The 16934-nt window shown below is 57.9% G+C and overlaps 2 protein-coding genes across 5 annotated transcripts; one reads left to right on the forward strand and one right to left on the reverse strand.

The window, feature by feature from the left end:
* Positions 1-856: 856 nt before the first annotated feature.
* Positions 857-8592, forward strand: HOMER3 (homer scaffold protein 3). 4 transcript variants are annotated; one of them, XM_055344228.1, is made up of 10 exons: positions 857-1060; positions 2690-2771; positions 2851-3007; positions 3259-3390; positions 4667-4774; positions 5623-5744; positions 6311-6467; positions 6790-6903; positions 6998-7084; positions 8124-8592. In XM_055344228.1, the coding sequence occupies exons 2-10, from the start codon at positions 2758-2760 to the stop codon at positions 8313-8315; spliced, it is 1083 nt and encodes a 360-aa protein (XP_055200203.1). In that variant the 5' UTR covers positions 857-1060; positions 2690-2757; the 3' UTR covers positions 8316-8592. The 4 variants fall into 4 exon arrangements, with proteins under 4 accessions (XP_055200203.1, XP_055200205.1, XP_055200202.1 ...); XM_055344230.1 differs by having other exon boundaries at positions 2891-3007; XM_055344227.1 differs by having other exon boundaries at positions 857-1015.
* Positions 8593-9181: 589 nt separating this feature from the next.
* Positions 9182-16701, reverse strand: DDX49 (DEAD-box helicase 49). Its single transcript, XM_055344226.1, has 13 exons — positions 16545-16701; positions 15200-15323; positions 14074-14159; positions 13864-13985; positions 13377-13564; positions 13065-13205; positions 12272-12347; positions 11923-11999; positions 11658-11755; positions 10869-10943; positions 9978-10066; positions 9827-9898; positions 9182-9729 (listed from the first exon to the last, which is right to left on the reverse strand). The coding sequence occupies exons 1-13, from the start codon at positions 16657-16659 to the stop codon at positions 9529-9531; spliced, it is 1464 nt and encodes a 487-aa protein (XP_055200201.1). The 5' UTR covers positions 16660-16701; the 3' UTR covers positions 9182-9528.
* Positions 16702-16934: the final 233 nt, after the last annotated feature.

The raw sequence follows: 16934 nt of genomic DNA on the forward strand, positions 1-16934 counted from the left end.
ATCCTGGCTCATCTCCAGTTGGACCCTCTCCTGGCAAGTGCCTGAAGGGTTCCCCCTGACCAGTGATGGCAAACCCAGGCCTGAGGACCTCCAGGAGATTTGCACAATTGGTGAGAGCTGGGCCCCAATGTTCGCTCTGCCCTGGGTTCTGAGACCCTATAACATAGCAATACTGATAATTCGACCATGTTGGCATTGTTACGTTCCTCTCCTGGGAGACAAGGTGGATAGAAGCCTCTCCCCAACAGGGGATTGGAGCTGGGGGGGAAGTCAGGCAGGAACGATTCCTAACGGGGCACCCCTGATCGAGCCTCATTAAGTGCCTACTGTTTGCCTCTCTCAGCCTCTTCTAGCTTTCGCCCAGCCTGTGTCTGTTTCATTTCCTGGCTACACCCACTGAGCACCTACTGTGTGCAAGCACCCAGCTCCATGCGACAGAGGAGCCCCGGCCTCTAGATCCCGGTCAGGTGGAGAGGGACTCCCATCAAAGGCAGAAGGTCATGACCTCAGGCAGTGTCCCGAGGGCCAGGGCCGCCCCGACAGGACGATGAAGCCCCATCCTCCATCTGTCTGCCTCCTGTGTCTCTCCCTCATATCTCTGCCTCTGGGCCTGGGTCTCTGTCCCCATCCGCCCCGGCCCTCTTCCCCGCCCTTCACCCCCCCTCCCGCCCCCCAGGAGTCCCGTCCCGCCCCGCTCCCGGCATCCGCCCCTCCCTCTCCCCCCCCCCGCCGCGGAGGGCCGGCAGGGGGCGCTGCGGGGCGGCCTCGGCGGCCCGGGGAGGCGGGGCGGGCGGCGGCCGCGTCGGGACCGGCCGCGATGGGACCGGAGGCGGCGCGGGCGGCGGCGGAGGCGCAGACAAAGGCGCGGGCGGCGCGGAGGGCGGCGCGGAGGGCGGCGCGGAGGGCGCGGGCCCCGGAGCCAGCGAGCGAGCGGGGCGCCCGGCTGCGGGGAGTCGGCGCCGCGGGGCAGCACCCGACTCGCGCCCGGACACTCGCGGGGCGCCGAGCCCGCAGGGTGAGCCCGGCTGTCCGAGCCTGCGCGGGGGACGCGGGCCCCCAGGTGCCAGGGCCGGGGCGAGGGCGCGGGGGTCTCCGAAGTTCCGGGCCGGGAGGCTGGGGGCGGCCGGGGAGCCCCGAAGTTCCAGGGCTTGAGAGGGCGCAGGGGCCCCGAAGCTCCGGAGCCGGGGTCGGAGAGGGCACGGGGCGAGGGGTTCCCAAAGTTCCCGACCCGGCGTTGGAGGAGGCTGCGCTGTCCCCGACGTTCCCGGCCTGGGGTTGGGAGGCGGCACGAGAGGACCCCGAAATCACCGACCCGGGGCTGGAGAGCTGGCAGGGAGTCCCCGGAATTTAGAAGTCGGAGGTGGTGCGAGGGATCCCCGAAGTTCTGGACCCGGAGTCGGGGGGCATCGCGCGAATCTCGGAAGTTCCCGGGTCGAGGGTGGCACTTCCCGAAGTCGGGGAGCGCAATGGGCGCCCCGATCCTGACGCGGATGGGAATTCTTTCCTTACTGAATACCAGGCCCCCCAGCCTGGGGCGCATGGGGTGGGGCTTCGCCCCCACACGCAACTGGGGATCCTGGCACCGGGCGGGGTCCGGGCCTCCTCCGGGAGCCCCGCGGCCGGCGGCGGCCGAGGCACATGACTAGTTGGTGAGTAACTTTCCCCAAAGCTGCAAGTCGCGGCAAGACCGTCAGGGCCGGAAGGGCCTGGGTTTCTGGGACCCCTGCACCCTGGAACCCTGCTTCGACCCAGGACTTGCTCCCAACCCGGGCCAGCGCTGCCGCCCCTCCCCCACACAGGGGCTCCGGTTTCAGACCCTGTGACCCGGGCAGCAGCTGCCCAGGACAGGGTGGCGGGGCAACCCTCCTCTGACCAGGGAGGCCGCTCCGCGGGGGGCCTCCCTTCCCCCACTGGCCACCTCCCTTCCCCAGGTCCCTCCTGGTCCGCTGCAGATCCCCCAGATGCAGGTTTTGGAGGCACAGAGGTGAGGTTAAGGAATTCTCCAGGGCAGCCATTCCTGGTGTCTGTGAGGTCGTGGCTGGAGGCGGCAAGAGGGGCTGGGGATCTCCCAATCCTTGATACCACCCAGCCCTGCATGGTATTGGGATAGAGTGGTCATGGGCAATCGGTTAGTGGGTACCAGGGTAAACTTGTTTGGCTACATCTTCTTAACTAGGCTGGCAGCTCCCTGGGTATTTGGACTCTGCCTCCAAGTGTGCCTCTGCCCTAGAGTGGAAGCTGAGGGGTCCCTCTGTGGGATCTAGGAGGAACTGGTCTCCCAGGAGGCATCTGGTGATGGCCCACATTCTGATGGAGATCCTGGTTTGGGGAGTGATGAGTGAATGTGGCAGAAAATACCAAGTAGGAGTTCACCTTGGCCTTCTCTATCTAGCACCAGGATTGAGGGGGTGTCACTCTGGGTTCAGTAACCAGCATGCTGATAAGTTTATGCTGGGAGATCCAGGGCCACCTGGCTCCTCTCGGAGAGTCATCTCCTGCTCAGGGTGTGTGTGGGCTTCCTCCCAAAGGAGAGGGACAGGGTGTTTTTGCTGAGTGATCTGCTGATTCCTTTACCTTTCTAATTGAGGTTCTATGAATGGTGTGGCTGGTGGTGGGTCCTGAGGTTGGACCCGCTTGGTTTCCTTAAGCCTGTCCTGGGGAGACACTCACAATCCCTCTCTCCCCCCAGAGGCTGAACCCGCAGCTCCTGCCATCCCTCTGGCTGCCTCTTGGAGCCCACCCAACCCAGCCTGACCAATGTCCACAGCCAGGTGAGCCCCTGCCTCCCCAGCTTGGCCCTGAGCCCCCTGGGGGATGCCCAGCCCCACTGAGAACCGTCTCCCCACGCAGGGAGCAGCCCATCTTCAGCACACGGGCACATGTGTTCCAGATTGACCCGGCCACCAAGCGGAACTGGATCCCTGCGGGCAAGCACGCACTCACGGTCTCCTACTTCTATGATGCCACCCGCAATGTCTACCGAATCATCAGCATTGGGGGTGCCAAGGTCCTGGCAGGGCTTGGGTGGGGGTGGCAGGCTCCTGAGGTCTCAGAGGCAGGTTTGGGTCTAGTCATTACCCTGCTGTGTGCCTGGGGGCTGGGGATTGGGAGGAGCCCTTAAATCAGTCTCTGTCCTGAGATGGCTCACACCTAGAACCTCCCAAGAGCTAATACAAAGTGACACCCTGGGGGTCTCATGTTCATTATTGTCAGTCTCATCAAGCTTGAATTGTGTTCCCCCCTCTTCCCTTTTCCCAGGCCATCATCAACAGCACCGTCACCCCCAACATGACCTTTACCAAAACCTCCCAGAAGTTTGGGCAGTGGGCAGACAGTCGTGCCAACACCGTCTATGGCCTTGGCTTTGCTTCTGAGCAGCATCTGACCCAGGTGGGCTTGCAGGATTACATGGCGGGAAGGACAGGGCTGGGCCTGGGGTTCCTCTTGGGGCCATGGGGGCCTCTGGGCCGGTGCTGTAGAATAAGCATGAGAATTAGACAACCCTTCCTGGTTCCCTGCCTCATGTCTCAGCTCTGCTGGCCACCTGCTCCAATTTTGGACACACCCCGCCCTTCTCTGGGTGCCTGGGATGAGCTGGGAGTTCCCTCACACACCCTAGCACTACCTTCATCATTGCCTCCCTCCACCCTCTGCTGTCTTCAGACTTCAATATTGTCTCATCCCATTGTTCCCCTGGATGAGTAGTGCTTTCTGATTCCTAATGAGATCGTGAGGATTCTCTTTGCTTCTAGAAGCTTTCATTTTCCTTTCAAATTTAGGTCTTGAATTAATTTCTGTGGGTGGTACAAAGCAGGAGTATTTTTTCTCACTGAGTATTTAGTTGCTCTTCAACCGTTTTTTGAGATGATTTCCCTCCAACGACTTGCACTGGTCTCTTCTCCCCAATCGAGTGACCGTCTGTGTGTAAACATTTTCTTTAAAAAATTATTTTCAAACTAAAGAAGTTTATTTTAAAATGAAAACCAGTGTATCCTACCCTAACTGGAAAATCGGTATAGGTAGAGTAGGAATGAGAAGAGGGTGATTTACTTTTTCACTGAGTACAGGTGCCTCTCAGAGGCTCTGAGCCCAAGACCTGCTTTCTCTGTGTTATAAAAAGATATTCACAAGTGTCTGGGGCATTAAAGACAGCACCCACCTGAGGCTCTCCTTGCTGAAATAAGCCTGACTGAGAGGAAGGGGATCCCTTTCTTTTTTTTTTTTTTTTTTCAAGATTTTATTTATTTATTCATGAGATACACACAGAGAAAGAGGCAGAGACATAGGCAGAGGGAGAAGCAGGCTCCACGAAGGAAGCCCGATTCAGGACTCGATCCCTGTACTCTCGGATCACACCCTGAGCCGAAGGCAGATGCCCAACCGCTGAGCCACTCAGGCGTCCCAGGGGATCCCTTTCTCAAGGTGGCTCCATGGAATTCACCTCCACCTAAATCCTACCTCCACCATGATACTCAGTCTGCTCACTGGGACAACATATTCCAAGCCTCCTGACCACTCTTCCAGTTCATGAGACCAGAGGATATGCATGACTCCTAAAGTCCCTTTCAAAGTGACAAGGCTGGCGCTGGGTGGGGGTGACCAAGTGAGGCCCTGGGAGAGGGGGCTGGGTTGGCTTTGACTGTTCTGCTCCCCACCCCACCCCCAGTTTGCTGAGAAGTTCCAGGAAGTAAAGGAAGCAGCGAGGCTGGCGAGGGAGAAATCTCAGGATGGGGGGGAGCTCACCAGTCCAGCCCTGGCGCTCGCTGCCCACCAGGTCAGTATTTCCTGTCCCATGCCTGCCAGTCACTCAGCTGATACTGAGGGTCCAGGTACTGTGTGGGCGCCCAGGACCAAATGCTCACAGATCCCATAAAACTCCACCTACAGCAGGAGCCTTGGAAGAAAAGGCTCAGGAGCACATCCTGGGGGTCCGGCCTAGCCTTGGGTCACGGAAGGCCTGGAAACCAGCTTAGATGGCGGAGTAAAAACCCGGAGGTTGAAATAGCTAATGGGGGTGGTGGTGGGGAGTGGCCAAGTGAGAAACTGTCCTGGGAGCTTTCCCACACTAATTTATTCAGCATAATTTACTGACCACCTACTGTGTGCCAGGCCCAGGGCTGGGAAAGAGGGTGACAGAGATGAAAAAGCAGGCTGCTCCCTGCCCTCAGGGCCCGCGGGCCAGGCAGTGAGGGGGATACATAATGAATTCACCCTGGTAGAGGGCTTCCTGTCTGAATCTTAACAGCAGGTGGAAATTTGGCCCCAGGGAAGGTCATTGCTATGAAGGAATAGCACAGAGGTTTCACATTGCTCCCCCCACCTTTGCAGATTTTGAGTGTCTCAGTGGTTTATTTAGACCAGCCTGAATCAGGTGTGCCTGGGGCCTTGGTGAGAGCCCAGGGAGGCTAAGTGGGGGTACAGTGCCTGGAACTCTGGCCCAGGGGCCATGGGGAGCCACAGAGGGTAGATGAGGAGAGGGGCGCGCTTGCATCCCAGGGCTGGAAAGGACCCTCGCCTTCAGTCACAATAGCGGTGACATCAGCGCTGACCCCAACCATGACCTTACCAGTCCTTGGCCGAAGCCACACCCCAGTGTGACCCCTCTTCTGCCCACGCCCTTAGGTGCCCCCAAGTCCCCTTGTCAGCGCCAATGGCCCCGGCGACGAGAAACTGTTCCGTAGCCAGAGCGCGGACGTTCCCGGCCCCGCCGAGCGCGAGCGGCTCAAGAAGATGCTGTCCGAGGGGTGAGGCGGGTAGGGCGAGCAGAGGGGGTGGCAGGACCCCAGGCACCCGGAGGAGCTCCTCAGAAGCCCTTGGGGCGCGACGGGCCGCGGGATCGGACTGTACCCAAGGCCCGGGAAGGGGAGGAGACTGGCTCGCTTCCCGCCCCTCCTGGAGCCGACCTCGCCCCTGCAACGCGCTCCTCCTTCGAGCACGCCTTCTCGGGCCGCCCCTGCCCGACCCCATCCCTCCCGGGGACTAACCCTGTCTCGGTCACGCCTCCCGGAGCGAATTCTAAACCCACGATGTCTCCAACCCGCGCCGGGTTCGGACACGCAGCGAGGGGCTGACGCCGCTGCCCATTCTGTGCGTCTCCCTGGGCGGGCACCCGGCACCTACTTTGGCCCCGCCTCTGCCAAGGCCCCGCCCAGGTGGCCCCGCCCCGCCAAGGCCCCGCCCAGGTGGCCCGCCCCGCCAGGCCCCGCCCAGGTGGCCCCGCCCCGCAAGGCCCCGGCCCCGGCCCCGCCCCGCCGCTGCCCCCTACCCTTTGGGGCCGGGTCTCGCGCCGCCAACCCTTGCACCCCTGCAGCTCCGTGGGCGAGGTGCAGTGGGAGGCGGAATTCTTCGCGCTGCAGGACAGCAACAACAAGTTGGCGGGCGCCCTGCGAGAAGCCAACGCCGCCGCCGCCCAGTGGAGGCAGCAGCTGGAGGCCCAGCGTGCAGAGGCCGAGAGGCTGCGGCAGCGGGTGAGAGGATCCCTTCCTCCCAGAGACTCCGAGTGGCCCCAGCAGCTGGGGAGTCCGGGCCTCCGCAGGTCCTATCCGTCCTTGGGTTCACTGCCTGGCTGTGTGATCTTTGCAGGTCATTTCTCTGAGCCTCAGTTTCTTGTTCTGTCTTATGGGTCTGAGATAATGCCAACCATTGTCAAACCCTAAAGTCCTACCTGCTGCATGGTGGTGGCCCCAATCAGAGGGGATGAGTGCCTAGTCATGGGTGTGACCGAGCAAGGGCAGATTCCCCAGGAGAGTTCAGGTGGGGTGTCAGGGGCTGACTTTCCTGTCCACACAGGTGGCTGAGCTGGAGGCCCAGGCAGCGGCGGTGGAGCCACCCTCGGTCAGTGAGAAGGAAGGGCCAGGCCAGTCACTGGAGCAGCTGGAGGCACTAGTGCAAACCAGGGACCAGGTGAGCACTGAGTGTGTGTCCCTGGGCTTCATCTTCCCTGACATCCCACAGGGAGCCAGGACCCCCAGAATAGACCCTGGGAACTCTTCTCTAGGAGATCCAAACACTGAAGAGCCAAACTGGTGGACCCCGTGAGGCCCTGGACGCCACGGAGCGTGAGGAGGTGCAGCAGAAAGTGCAGGTGTGTGTCTTGGGGTGGGGTGACAACACAGGGGCAGGCGGCTCCTGGTGTGGGACAGACCTGGGATCTTTCTTTCCTATTGGGTCCTGGGCAGCTGTGTGCCTATCCAAGCCTGTTTCTTAACCTGTAAGGGGTGAGAAAGAGATTTGCCTAAGGTTGTGAAGGATTGGGAAGACCGGGTACATGGAAAGCCTGAGTTGCAGCCAGTGTTTTGTAAAGGACAACTGTTATTAGGACAATGTTTCCTATTCTTTGATTCAAAAGCAATTAAAAAATATTTTATTTATTTGAGATAGAGCTTGGGTGGGGAGGGGTAGAAGGAAAAAGAGAAGCAGGCTCCCCACTGAGCAAGGAGCCTGACATGGGGCTGGATCCCAGGACCCCGAGATCATGACTGAGGTCAAAGGCAGACGCTTAACTGACTGAGCCACCCAGGAGCCCCTCAACAATTTTTGAGTCCCTGCTGAATTCCCATCCTTGACCCCATCAAGTCCTCAGGTCAGGAGCCTGCATTTGAACCCAGGTCTGAGTGGCCTGGCATTCACTGAAGACTTTATCGGAAAAATGTTGATGGGGTATGTCCCGTGAGTCCAGCAGGTGAAGATGTTAAAGGATCTGGGGACCCAAGAGAAGTTGGGGAGATGCTCCCTCTGGTCTCCTGCACAGCGTGCACAGCCTATGCAAAGGCCCTGAAGTGGAAAGAAACTCAACATTGTGGTTCAAAGAACCACAAGGAAGCTGGCAAGGCTGAGTTGGAAAGAACAAGGAGAGGAGGGAGTGATGTGGGTTTTGTTCCCAGCCTAATGGGTCACAGAAGGGTTTTGAGCAGAAGGGGGATGTGATCGGTTCTATGACCTTTAAATTGGCCAAGGGCTCAGGGAGTGTCTCTTATCGCTTCAAGGAGGATGAGACTAAAAGGCTTGGCATGGTCCAGAGTGGAGTTTGATGGGATGGCACTCAGATGCTGAATGCCCCAAGCAGGGCTGGTGACCCTAGAGACTTGGTGGGGCCCCAAAACCTGCCTGCTCTCTCCCTGCAGGACCTGGAGACCCGCAATGCCGAGCTAGAGCATCAGCTGCGGGCAATGGAGCGCAGCCTGGAGGAGGCCCGGGCCGAGCGGGAACGGGCGCGGGCTGAGGTGGGCCGAGCTGCACAGCTGCTGGACGTCAGGCTGTTTGAGCTGAGCGAGCTGCGAGAGGGCCTCGCCCGCCTGGCAGAGGGCACACCCTGAGCCTGGCTGCAGGGTCTGCGTGGGAGCCGGGGCCTGTGGCAGCTGGTTTTATACGCAGGATTCCCGCCTGGGGCACGAGCTGGGCCGCAGGCAGCACAGTGGGCCATTCACCCTGGCAGGGACTGGGGGCCCAACCCAGCCTGGGGAGGCCCTGGCCGTAGTGCCCCAGCTGGCCCTGGCCGCTCACAGCTCAAGGGCTGTTCTGGGGCTTTTCATTGTGTAGATTTCTAGAATCCCCAGGGCGCGTGCTGGTGCCCAGATTACATTTCTAAGAGTGGCCGTGCCTGTGTGTGTGTTATGTGGGCACTCAGGCATCTGACCGCCGTCAGTGCACCCCTCTTCCTGCTTCCTCTTCCATGCACCTCAGCTGCTCTGTCTTTGTAGGGCTTAGTAAACCACTTGCAGGTGAGAAGAATGAGTTTCAGAGCCTGAGCACACCCAGGCCACACAGCCAGGAACTCAGCTCTGCACAGCATAGCTGTGTCCACCCCCTGGGGCTCAACTCATGTGGTCTGGACCACTTTGCCTTTAGGTGGCCCTTGGTTAAGCATCCCCTCCCTCTACTCTGGCTACAAATCCCAAATTCCACCAGGCGTCATTTCACTGAACCTGATGGCCATGTTTGGAGGGTGATGCCCTTGCTGTGCCCATTTTTCAGACAAGGAAAGAGAGGCCCAGATGGGGCTTCTCAAACTCAAGGTCACTTGGCCAAAATGGCCAGCACTGTAGTTCAAAGCTTTGGGCCTGTCCCGATGGAAATGAAGAATGAGTGGTGGGGTGGGGGTGACATGATGTCCTGGGGGCTTGGGAAGCACCAGCAGCTGAACCCTCCTCCCCTGCCCCTACTGCCACAGAGTCAGACCAAGGAAGCTGAGAGACCCATTTATTAAGTGACTCCTGGTAAGCAACATGCCTTTGCTCTGGGGCCCCGTAGCATCCCCCTGCCCTCCCAACCGAGGTGACCAGTGTCACTGTGTATGGAGTTGGGCCCAAACTTGTAGTCAGTGTTCTTTCCTTCTCTGCAGCCTGATGCTTGGCAGAGGCTCTGAGAAGGGGCCAGCTGGGGGCTGCAGGGTGGAAGAGCTGTGCAGTGCACAACATGGGTGTCTTGGGTCCCACTGACAGCGACTGTGCAGGTCCAGGGGAGTGGAGGGGCCCTCCGACTGTCCGTTCTGGGGAGGAATCCCAGGCTAGGCACATGGACATGTGGCGCTCAGGGCTGGCCGTGGATGGGCGCTGGGGCTGAGTGAGCTTCAGGTGGGGCCCTGGGTGGACGCCCCCTGGGTGGACGCCCATGGCCAGCCCTGCTGGCTTTCTGCCGCTGTAGCGCCTGCTCCACCTTCTCCTTGAAGCGCCGGTTCTTCTGCTTGATCTTGGCCAGCTCAGCCTTGCGTTTGGCTTCTAGATCAGGGTCCTGGTGGGAGGACCCGCAGGTGGCCAAGCTGGGCAATCTGCCCCCTGGAAGCCCTCCCTTTACCCCCCACACCCTGACCAGCCCACTCAGACCTCACCTTCCCCTCCAGGATCAGTTGCTTCCGCTTGTTGATCTCCTTCTTTTCGTCAAAGTTGGCCGCCTCCAGTTTCTGGGGAGAGAAGGAGAGGCTGTCATAGGGCCCTCTTCACAAATGGAGCACCCTGGGCCCCAAGGCCTCCCATACTCACAATTTCACACTCCCTCCGCACCACATTGACCTGCGTGAGGATCTGCAGCACCTTGGCCTCCTCCACTGAGAGCTCCTCCAGCTGCTTCTCTGAGAGAGGGCAGACAAGAGGAGGGATCCAGGCTTAGGAGTGAGCTCCCCATGCAGTGGGGTATACAAGATTGGGGTCATATCATATAAAGGTCAGATGGGCAAGATCTGGAATTGTAGTCCTAAAGAAGATAGGCTGTCCTTTTTTATTGCTATTAGCAATACTATGAATTTGACTGGAAGTTTGTTGTTGTTTTTATAAACTCCTTTAGAGGCACTGGCTGACTCAGAAGAGTATGTGACTCTTGATCTCGGGACTCTTGACTCTTGAGCCCTACGTTGGGTGTAGAGATTATTTTAGCACTCTCCTTTAGGGATGCCTGGCTGGCTTAGTCAGAACAGTGTGTGACTTTTGATCTTGGGGTCATGAGTTTGAGCCCCATGTTGGGTATAGAGATTACTCAAACACTGTCCTTTGAAGTCCAGAGGCTTCTGAATTTTAGGACAGTCTGTGCAATGATTACAGATTTTCCAGTAGTTCTTGGTCTGGGCACTTGCTAAACTGCCCAAGGGGGGTTTTAAACACACCCAGACCCTATCCCTGGGGCCTCTGACTTAACCACAGGGACCATCCATACATCCCTGTCTAAGAAACCAAAATCCCTTCCCATTGGATGTGGCTTTCAGTGGCTGAGGGCACTGTGGGAAGCTTGTTTTGCTAATTGGGCTAAAAGCCTTCATTTGGGATTGAACAGAAAGGAAAGTGGAGTTTTAGCCCAGCAGGTGTCAGAGAGGGGTGAGTGGGCATCTTACCCAGAGGCATCCGGCTCCCCCCAGCCCCCTCTCCCACCCTACCACTCACTGATCTGCTCCTCGATGGCATGTACAAGGTGGATGTCATACTGCGTCACCAGTGTGATGGCCTGTCCCTGCCGCCCTGCAAGGACACACCATAGTTACCTGCTGTGAGCTAGGGGCCAAATAGACAGGCTGTGACCACTAGGCGGCTCAAGGCTCCTCCTGGTGGGAACAGAGTAAGGGCTCAGTGAACGGGGCGAGGGCAGGTCCATCCCAGAGGAGACACAGGACACCAGCAGGGGTGGCTCCACTGCCAGGCCAGCATTACACGGTGCTGGTGATGTGGCTGATCTCCCTTTGGGGTCTGGCTATCAGCATTTTGTCAGTGATAAGGCTCAATGGGCCTCAGCCCAGATCTGCCACACTACTTTCTCCATTCCCCGTTTCCGTGAGGGTGACTGGTGCTTGGGACAGCATGACAGCCGCTGAGGCCCGTGACCTCTGGAGCAGCACCAAACAGGCATCGTTCTCATTACTTGTCCTTTGATGAGGAGATGGGCCCAGAGAGCTGATGGAATCTGCCTGAGGCCACAGGACAGGAGAGAAGGGCCAGGCCCTGTCTGGCTCCAGAATCCATGTTTCTCCCCACTGCTGGCATGAGAGGATCTCATAAACCAGAGCATTCACCGCCTCTGCTTTCAAAAGGATGATTCCCCAAACTTTTGGACACTCCTTCTCACCAGCAGGCTATACCCCCATATCTTCTCTCACCGACTCCTGACTTTGGTTCTTCATGGTGAGGGGAAGGCAGGAGGGACATGGGTCCAAAGGCCATCCCGCCCTGTCCACTTACCTGCACGGGCTGTCCGGCCAACTCGGTGTATGTAGATCTTTGGCAGCCCGGGCGTGTTGTGGTTGATAACCACCTGCACTGTGGGAATGTCCAGGCCCCTAGAGGCAGAGGCCAGTCAGTGCCACTGTCCATGTGGGGAAACTGAGGTGGGGACTCATCCAAGGTCACTCAGCCACCCCAATTCTTGCCCAGGTCAGCCCTCTGGTCCCACTGTGGGGGTGCCACTGGGCCAGCACAGAGGACGGAACACTCTGGGGCTGCTCACCGGGAGGCCACGTCTGTTGCAATCAGGATCCTATAGATGCTGGACTTGAATTTGGCCAGGGCAGCAAAGCGTTCTTTCTATTGCCAAGTTGGGGAGAGAATTGGGAAGATAGGGGTCAGGGAGCATCTCAGCAAACATTTGATCACTTACTGTGTGAGGCCTGGGAACAGGGTAGAGTCCAGGATAGGCCCACCCTCACGGCGTTCACCCATGGAAAGGATGGACCAAGGCAAATGGGTAGCAGGAAGTGTTCAAGGCAGAGGAAAGAGCGTGGCCCTGAGGCTGGAATGATTTGCCAGGGCAAGGCTAGGGATGGCAGGTGGGTCTCTGGGGCAGTTTGATCCCACACCTGTTTCATCATGGAATGCAGAGCCACAGTGGGGAAGTTGAATTTACGCAGCATCATGCACAGGATCTGGCAGGTCCTGGTGGGAAGGACACACTGTCAACCTCTCGTCCAGGGCCAGGGTCTTGGGAAGGCACTCCCATCCCAGCACACCCCAAGATCAAAAGTAGGTGGCCCTGCACCACCGGTAAAGGAGAAGCAGGGGTGTGCAGTACCCTGCCTGCTGACCCCTTCCCTGGCTAGGCCAATGACAGTCAGACCTACATCCAGATTTTCTTCTTCTGGAAGCCAATAAATTTTTGGAGGGCAGGGACCAGTTAGGGGGTCTCCTCCAGGGGATGTAGGCTGCATATCTACTCTGACTCATGCTACTGCTTCCTAATAATCTCCTCTAAGACCTTCAAAGGATTTTGAAGGCCCCTGGGACTATAAAGAGGACAGACCTGGGTCTTGGAGCTGATGTGCCAGGGCCTAGCAACACACTGAGACACAGTGAAAAGGCCTTCCCAGCTATTGCTGGGGAATTCTGGGTACAGCCAGAGGCCCCTGGACCTTCTGGGTAAGAGTGGGCCTGAGGAACCCCAAATCCTGGCTCTGCCTTCAGGAGGGGTAACCTCAGCAAACTGCTTGACCTCCCAGAGCTTCCTTGAATGAATCCTCTAGAACCTTTGGTCTGAGCAGAGGCCCTGGAGTGCAAAGACTGGCTGTGTGTCTCGGTACCTTGGGCCTTCATAAAGGGTTATCGGGGCAGGGGGTGGGGGGATCTGAGGGAAGAGAGAGGCAGGCCCATGCTCACTTGCACGTGTTGGTAAAGATGATGATGGACCAGTCCTCGTGCTCATCCTGGAAGTTCTGAATCAGGTGGACCAGATAGGCGTCCTTGACCTTCTCAGGCACCAACAGGTAGCGCTGGTCCAGCTGCTCCACTGTACGCACCCTGGGGATGTGCAGGGCTCAGAGTCCCCCCCCCCCCCCCCCCCCACTGAATGGAGCCAATGCCCCACACTGGCCACAGGCCTTAACTTCTTTTGGGTGTATCTCCCCGTCCCCTCACCCACACCACCCACCTGCCCCTGCCCTGCCCCTTTGGACCAGGCTGTGGACTCACGGGGCCTGAGCCTCCCAAAAGAAGGGCTGGTTGGTGGCCAGTCCCTGAAGCTCTTTGAGTGTGTCAGTCAGTGTGGCACTGAAGAGCAGTGTCTGCCTACGAGTGGGCACAGCTGCCAGGATGGCCTCCAGGTCCACGGTGAAATCCGTGCAGCCCTGCTCCAGCAGTCGGTCAGCCTCATCCATCACCTGCAGCACCAGGGGTAGGGGGTAGGAGGTCTGGGGTGAGAGCCCTGTCCAGGACCTGAGCACATGCCCAGCCCAGCCTAGCTCAGCCAGTCTCCCTCACACACCTCCTGCCCAGCCTTGGACACGTGCCCTGGAGCCTTCTCCCTCTAGGTCTCTGACATCTGCTCCTCAGAGAGGCCCTGCCCCCAACCTCCATTGATCTCTCAGCTGTCCTATCACTTTTCCTAATGCTCTCCTGGATGGCCTGTGGGACACGAGTCCTGAATGGATCAATCAATTGGCGCCCCAGGCCGACTCACCAGGAAACGGATCTTCTTTATGCTAAAAGTGTTGGAGCTCCGGAGGTGGTCAGCCAGGCGCCCTGGTGTGGCAATGACCACGTGTGGTTTCCGGGAGAGCTCCAGGGCCTGGGCCACCATATCTGTAGGTGGAGTGTGAGAGGTGGGTCTGGGTGGGTGGCCTGAGGCCACGGGGGAGCCCTACCCAGAGCCTCCCCGGGCCCCCTGTACCCATGCCGCCGACAATGATGCAGTCTTTCAGGCCCAAAGGCTTCCCCAGGACCCGGAACTGCTCTGCAATCTGGTAGGCCAGCTCCCTGTGGGTGTGAAGGGGCCAGGCTGGGTTAGATAGAGGTTCTGTGCCTGCCTCTCAATCCCATGCCCATCCCTCAGACCTCCCGACTGGCCCTCTCCTGCTTATACACACACCACAACTTCCAGTTCCCTCTGGATAAGGGCTCGGTCGGATACTGAGCACCGGAGCCCTGTTTTGGCCCCTGCCCCCTTACAAGGCTGGGATCCAGACATCCCACAGCCCCTCGCCCACGAGACCCACCCAAACTGGCCTCTCCTCCTCAGTAGTGACCTCAACACCATAGTCACCAAAGTCCAAGATCTAAGCCCACAGTCACCAAAGCTCAAGATCTAAGCCCTCTCCCTTGGGGCTGGTCAGTGTCCAAGCCCTGTCTTCCCTACCCTTCAGCCCCAGCTCTGCCCAGGCCTCTCCATGGCCCATGTGTCCACTTCTTGTCCTCTTGTTTTGCCCTCTCCTGCTCACGTGCCCCCAGAATTGATCTAACTCTCTTCCTGGCATTCTAGGCTTTTCTCAAGTTGACTCTAACCTGCCTGGCCCCAAGTACCCTTTCTGTGCCTTGCCTCTCTCTCACACCTCTGCTCGAATGCACTAGCAGTTCCCTCTGCCTAGAATATCTTTCCCCAAATTTGTCCCTTTGAGAGATCCTTGTCATTCTTTAAGGAACCCCTTGAATGAAATATTCCCCAACTCCCTCCTCCCCAGGCCACACCCTCACAGCATACAGTGCCTACCTCTCCTCCTGCTGCTATAGGACTTACCATGTCAACTGCCATATTTGTCTGCCCAAGAACAGGAGATGTGTCTCTGTCTTGTGCTACAAAACTCTTGATAGCTCCTGCCTAGCTGGAACTTGCCCTGAGACAGGCCTTGTGCTCAGCACTTCTCACACACTATCCTGGTTAATTTTCTACCTCCCTTAAGAGGCCAGAATGATTTTTGTCCCCATTTTAAACAGAGGGAAAGTGAGCTCAGAGAGGTAAAGGTGCTTGCCTAAGAAAACAGAGATGGTTAACTCACCCGGAAAGCCTGTGGGGAGCTCACCTGGTGGGTGTCAGGACAAGGCAGAAGATGCCATAGGGATCCTCAGACAGCTTCTGCAAGATGGGCAGGACAAATGCTGCTGTCTTGCCACTGCCTGTCTTGGCACAGCCCAAGCAGTCCCGACCTGGGCAGAGGGCAAAGGAGCATCAACACACTTCAAGTATACACAAGTGTTCTACTGAGCACAGTTTATAATAGCTAATGTTTAATGAGCAGTTCCTATGTATCCAATACTAGCCTGTGTCATTTACATCTGGGCACACTGACAAATTCTAGGAGTGTATGATCATTACTGTCTACACCCAAGAGAAAGGGAAACTGAGTCTCAGAGATGTGCCCGGGACACACAGCCAGTGAGCAGCAGGCTGGAGTGGAACCCACATCCATCTGACCCGAGATGTTACTACTCACTATCTCATTTTGAAGCCCTTACAGCACATCCCAGTGTGGGGAAACCTGAATGCCCCCCCCAATCTGCATCCTAGGATCCCTACTGATTTCTTCATCTTCATTTATTCAACCCTCAACCTGTTATTTCCTAGGTTTCCTAAGGGCATCTCTGCCTATCTTTTTTTTTTTTTTTTAATAGAGAGAGAGAGAGAGAGAGTGTGGGGAAGGGGTGGAGCAAAGGGAGAGGGAGAGAGAGAATTCCAAACAGGCTCTACACCCAGCACGCAGCCCAATGCGGGGCTTGAGCTCAACCCTGAGATCATGATCTGAGTGGAAATCAAGAGTCCGCAAGCTCTACGGACTAAGCCACCCAGGCGTCCCCAAGAGCATCTTTTTTTTTTTTAAGATTTATTTATTTATTTATGATAGACATAGAGAGAGAGAGAGAGGCAGAGACACAGGAGGAGGGAGAAGCAGGAGCCATGCCGGGAGCCCGACGTGGGACTCGATCCCAGGACTCCAGGACCGCGCCCTGGGCCAAAGGCAGGCGCTAAACCGCTGAGCCACCCAGGGATCCCAAGAGCATCTTTTTAATGGCAAACCGGGTTGGGCCATTAGAGTAGAGAGTAGAGTCCTCTACTCTCGGGACCAGAGTCCTGCATTTACCAGTAATCCTGACAACTGCAGTTTCCATTTGTAAAATTCAGATAGTAGTGCTGTGCTCTGAGACCACGAGTTTCTCGGATTACATCACTTATGTGCGGACACACAGGGAGTCAGCTGTGAATCCCAAACGCCAACACTGCCCAGTCTACCTTTGGGACCCAGGCTCGTCCATAACGCCCAAGCGTACCCCTCGCCTCGCAGAAGTGGCTTAGGCAAAGGCTAAGGCGCGAAGGCAAGGGAGCCGACAGAGTGCGGAGGCTTCCTGGGGAAGAGGCCGGGCCACACTTACCCTCCAGGATGGCGGGGATGCAGCCGAGCTGTACAGGCGTGGGCTGCTTCAAACCCAGCTGCCGACATTGTTCCACAAGCCACGATGACAGCCCAAGCTCGGCGAAACCGGCCATCCTCCCCGCCAGCTCCGGGCGTGCACCGTGTGAGCCCTGCTTTCCGGCGCACGCCGATGACATCACGGAAACCTCGGTTACTGGATCGCCTGCTGCGCGGTCCCACCCCGGTCTAGCTCACACTGCCATTCCCGGGCTCCACCGTGGGCTTACCATGTTTCCCCGATTTCCATTGGCTGGCGCGATCAAATTAAACTACAATTCCCGAGATGCCCAGCGAGTCGCACTTGCGACTCCCCGTCGTGTAACTCCAATTTGGCTCATCTTTAGGCAGG

This window comes from Nyctereutes procyonoides, unplaced genomic scaffold (assembly GCF_905146905.1).
Source record: "Nyctereutes procyonoides isolate TBG_1078 unplaced genomic scaffold, NYPRO_anot_genome, whole genome shotgun sequence".
Taxonomy (NCBI): Eukaryota; Metazoa; Chordata; class Mammalia; order Carnivora; family Canidae; genus Nyctereutes; species Nyctereutes procyonoides.

Excerpts from the sequence above, each read along its gene's own strand:
- DDX49 (XM_055344226.1), bottom strand. The coding sequence starts at position 16,659 with ATGGCCGGTTTCGCCGAGCTTGGGCTGTCATCGTGGCTTGTGGAACAA. Across the intron at positions 15,324-16,544 it reads CATCCCCGCCATCCTGGAGG|GTCGGGACTGCTTGGGCTGT; the intron begins GTAAGTGTGGCC and ends CCCTCTGCCCAG. Across the intron at positions 12,000-12,271 it reads TGCATTCCATGATGAAACAG|AAAGAACGCTTTGCTGCCCT; the intron begins GTGTGGGATCAA and ends ACTTGGCAATAG.
- HOMER3 (XM_055344228.1), top strand. Across the intron at positions 4,775-5,622 it reads TGGCGCTCGCTGCCCACCAG|GTGCCCCCAAGTCCCCTTGT; the intron begins GTCAGTATTTCC and ends CCACGCCCTTAG. Across the intron at positions 5,745-6,310 it reads AAGAAGATGCTGTCCGAGGG|CTCCGTGGGCGAGGTGCAGT; the intron begins GTGAGGCGGGTA and ends GCACCCCTGCAG.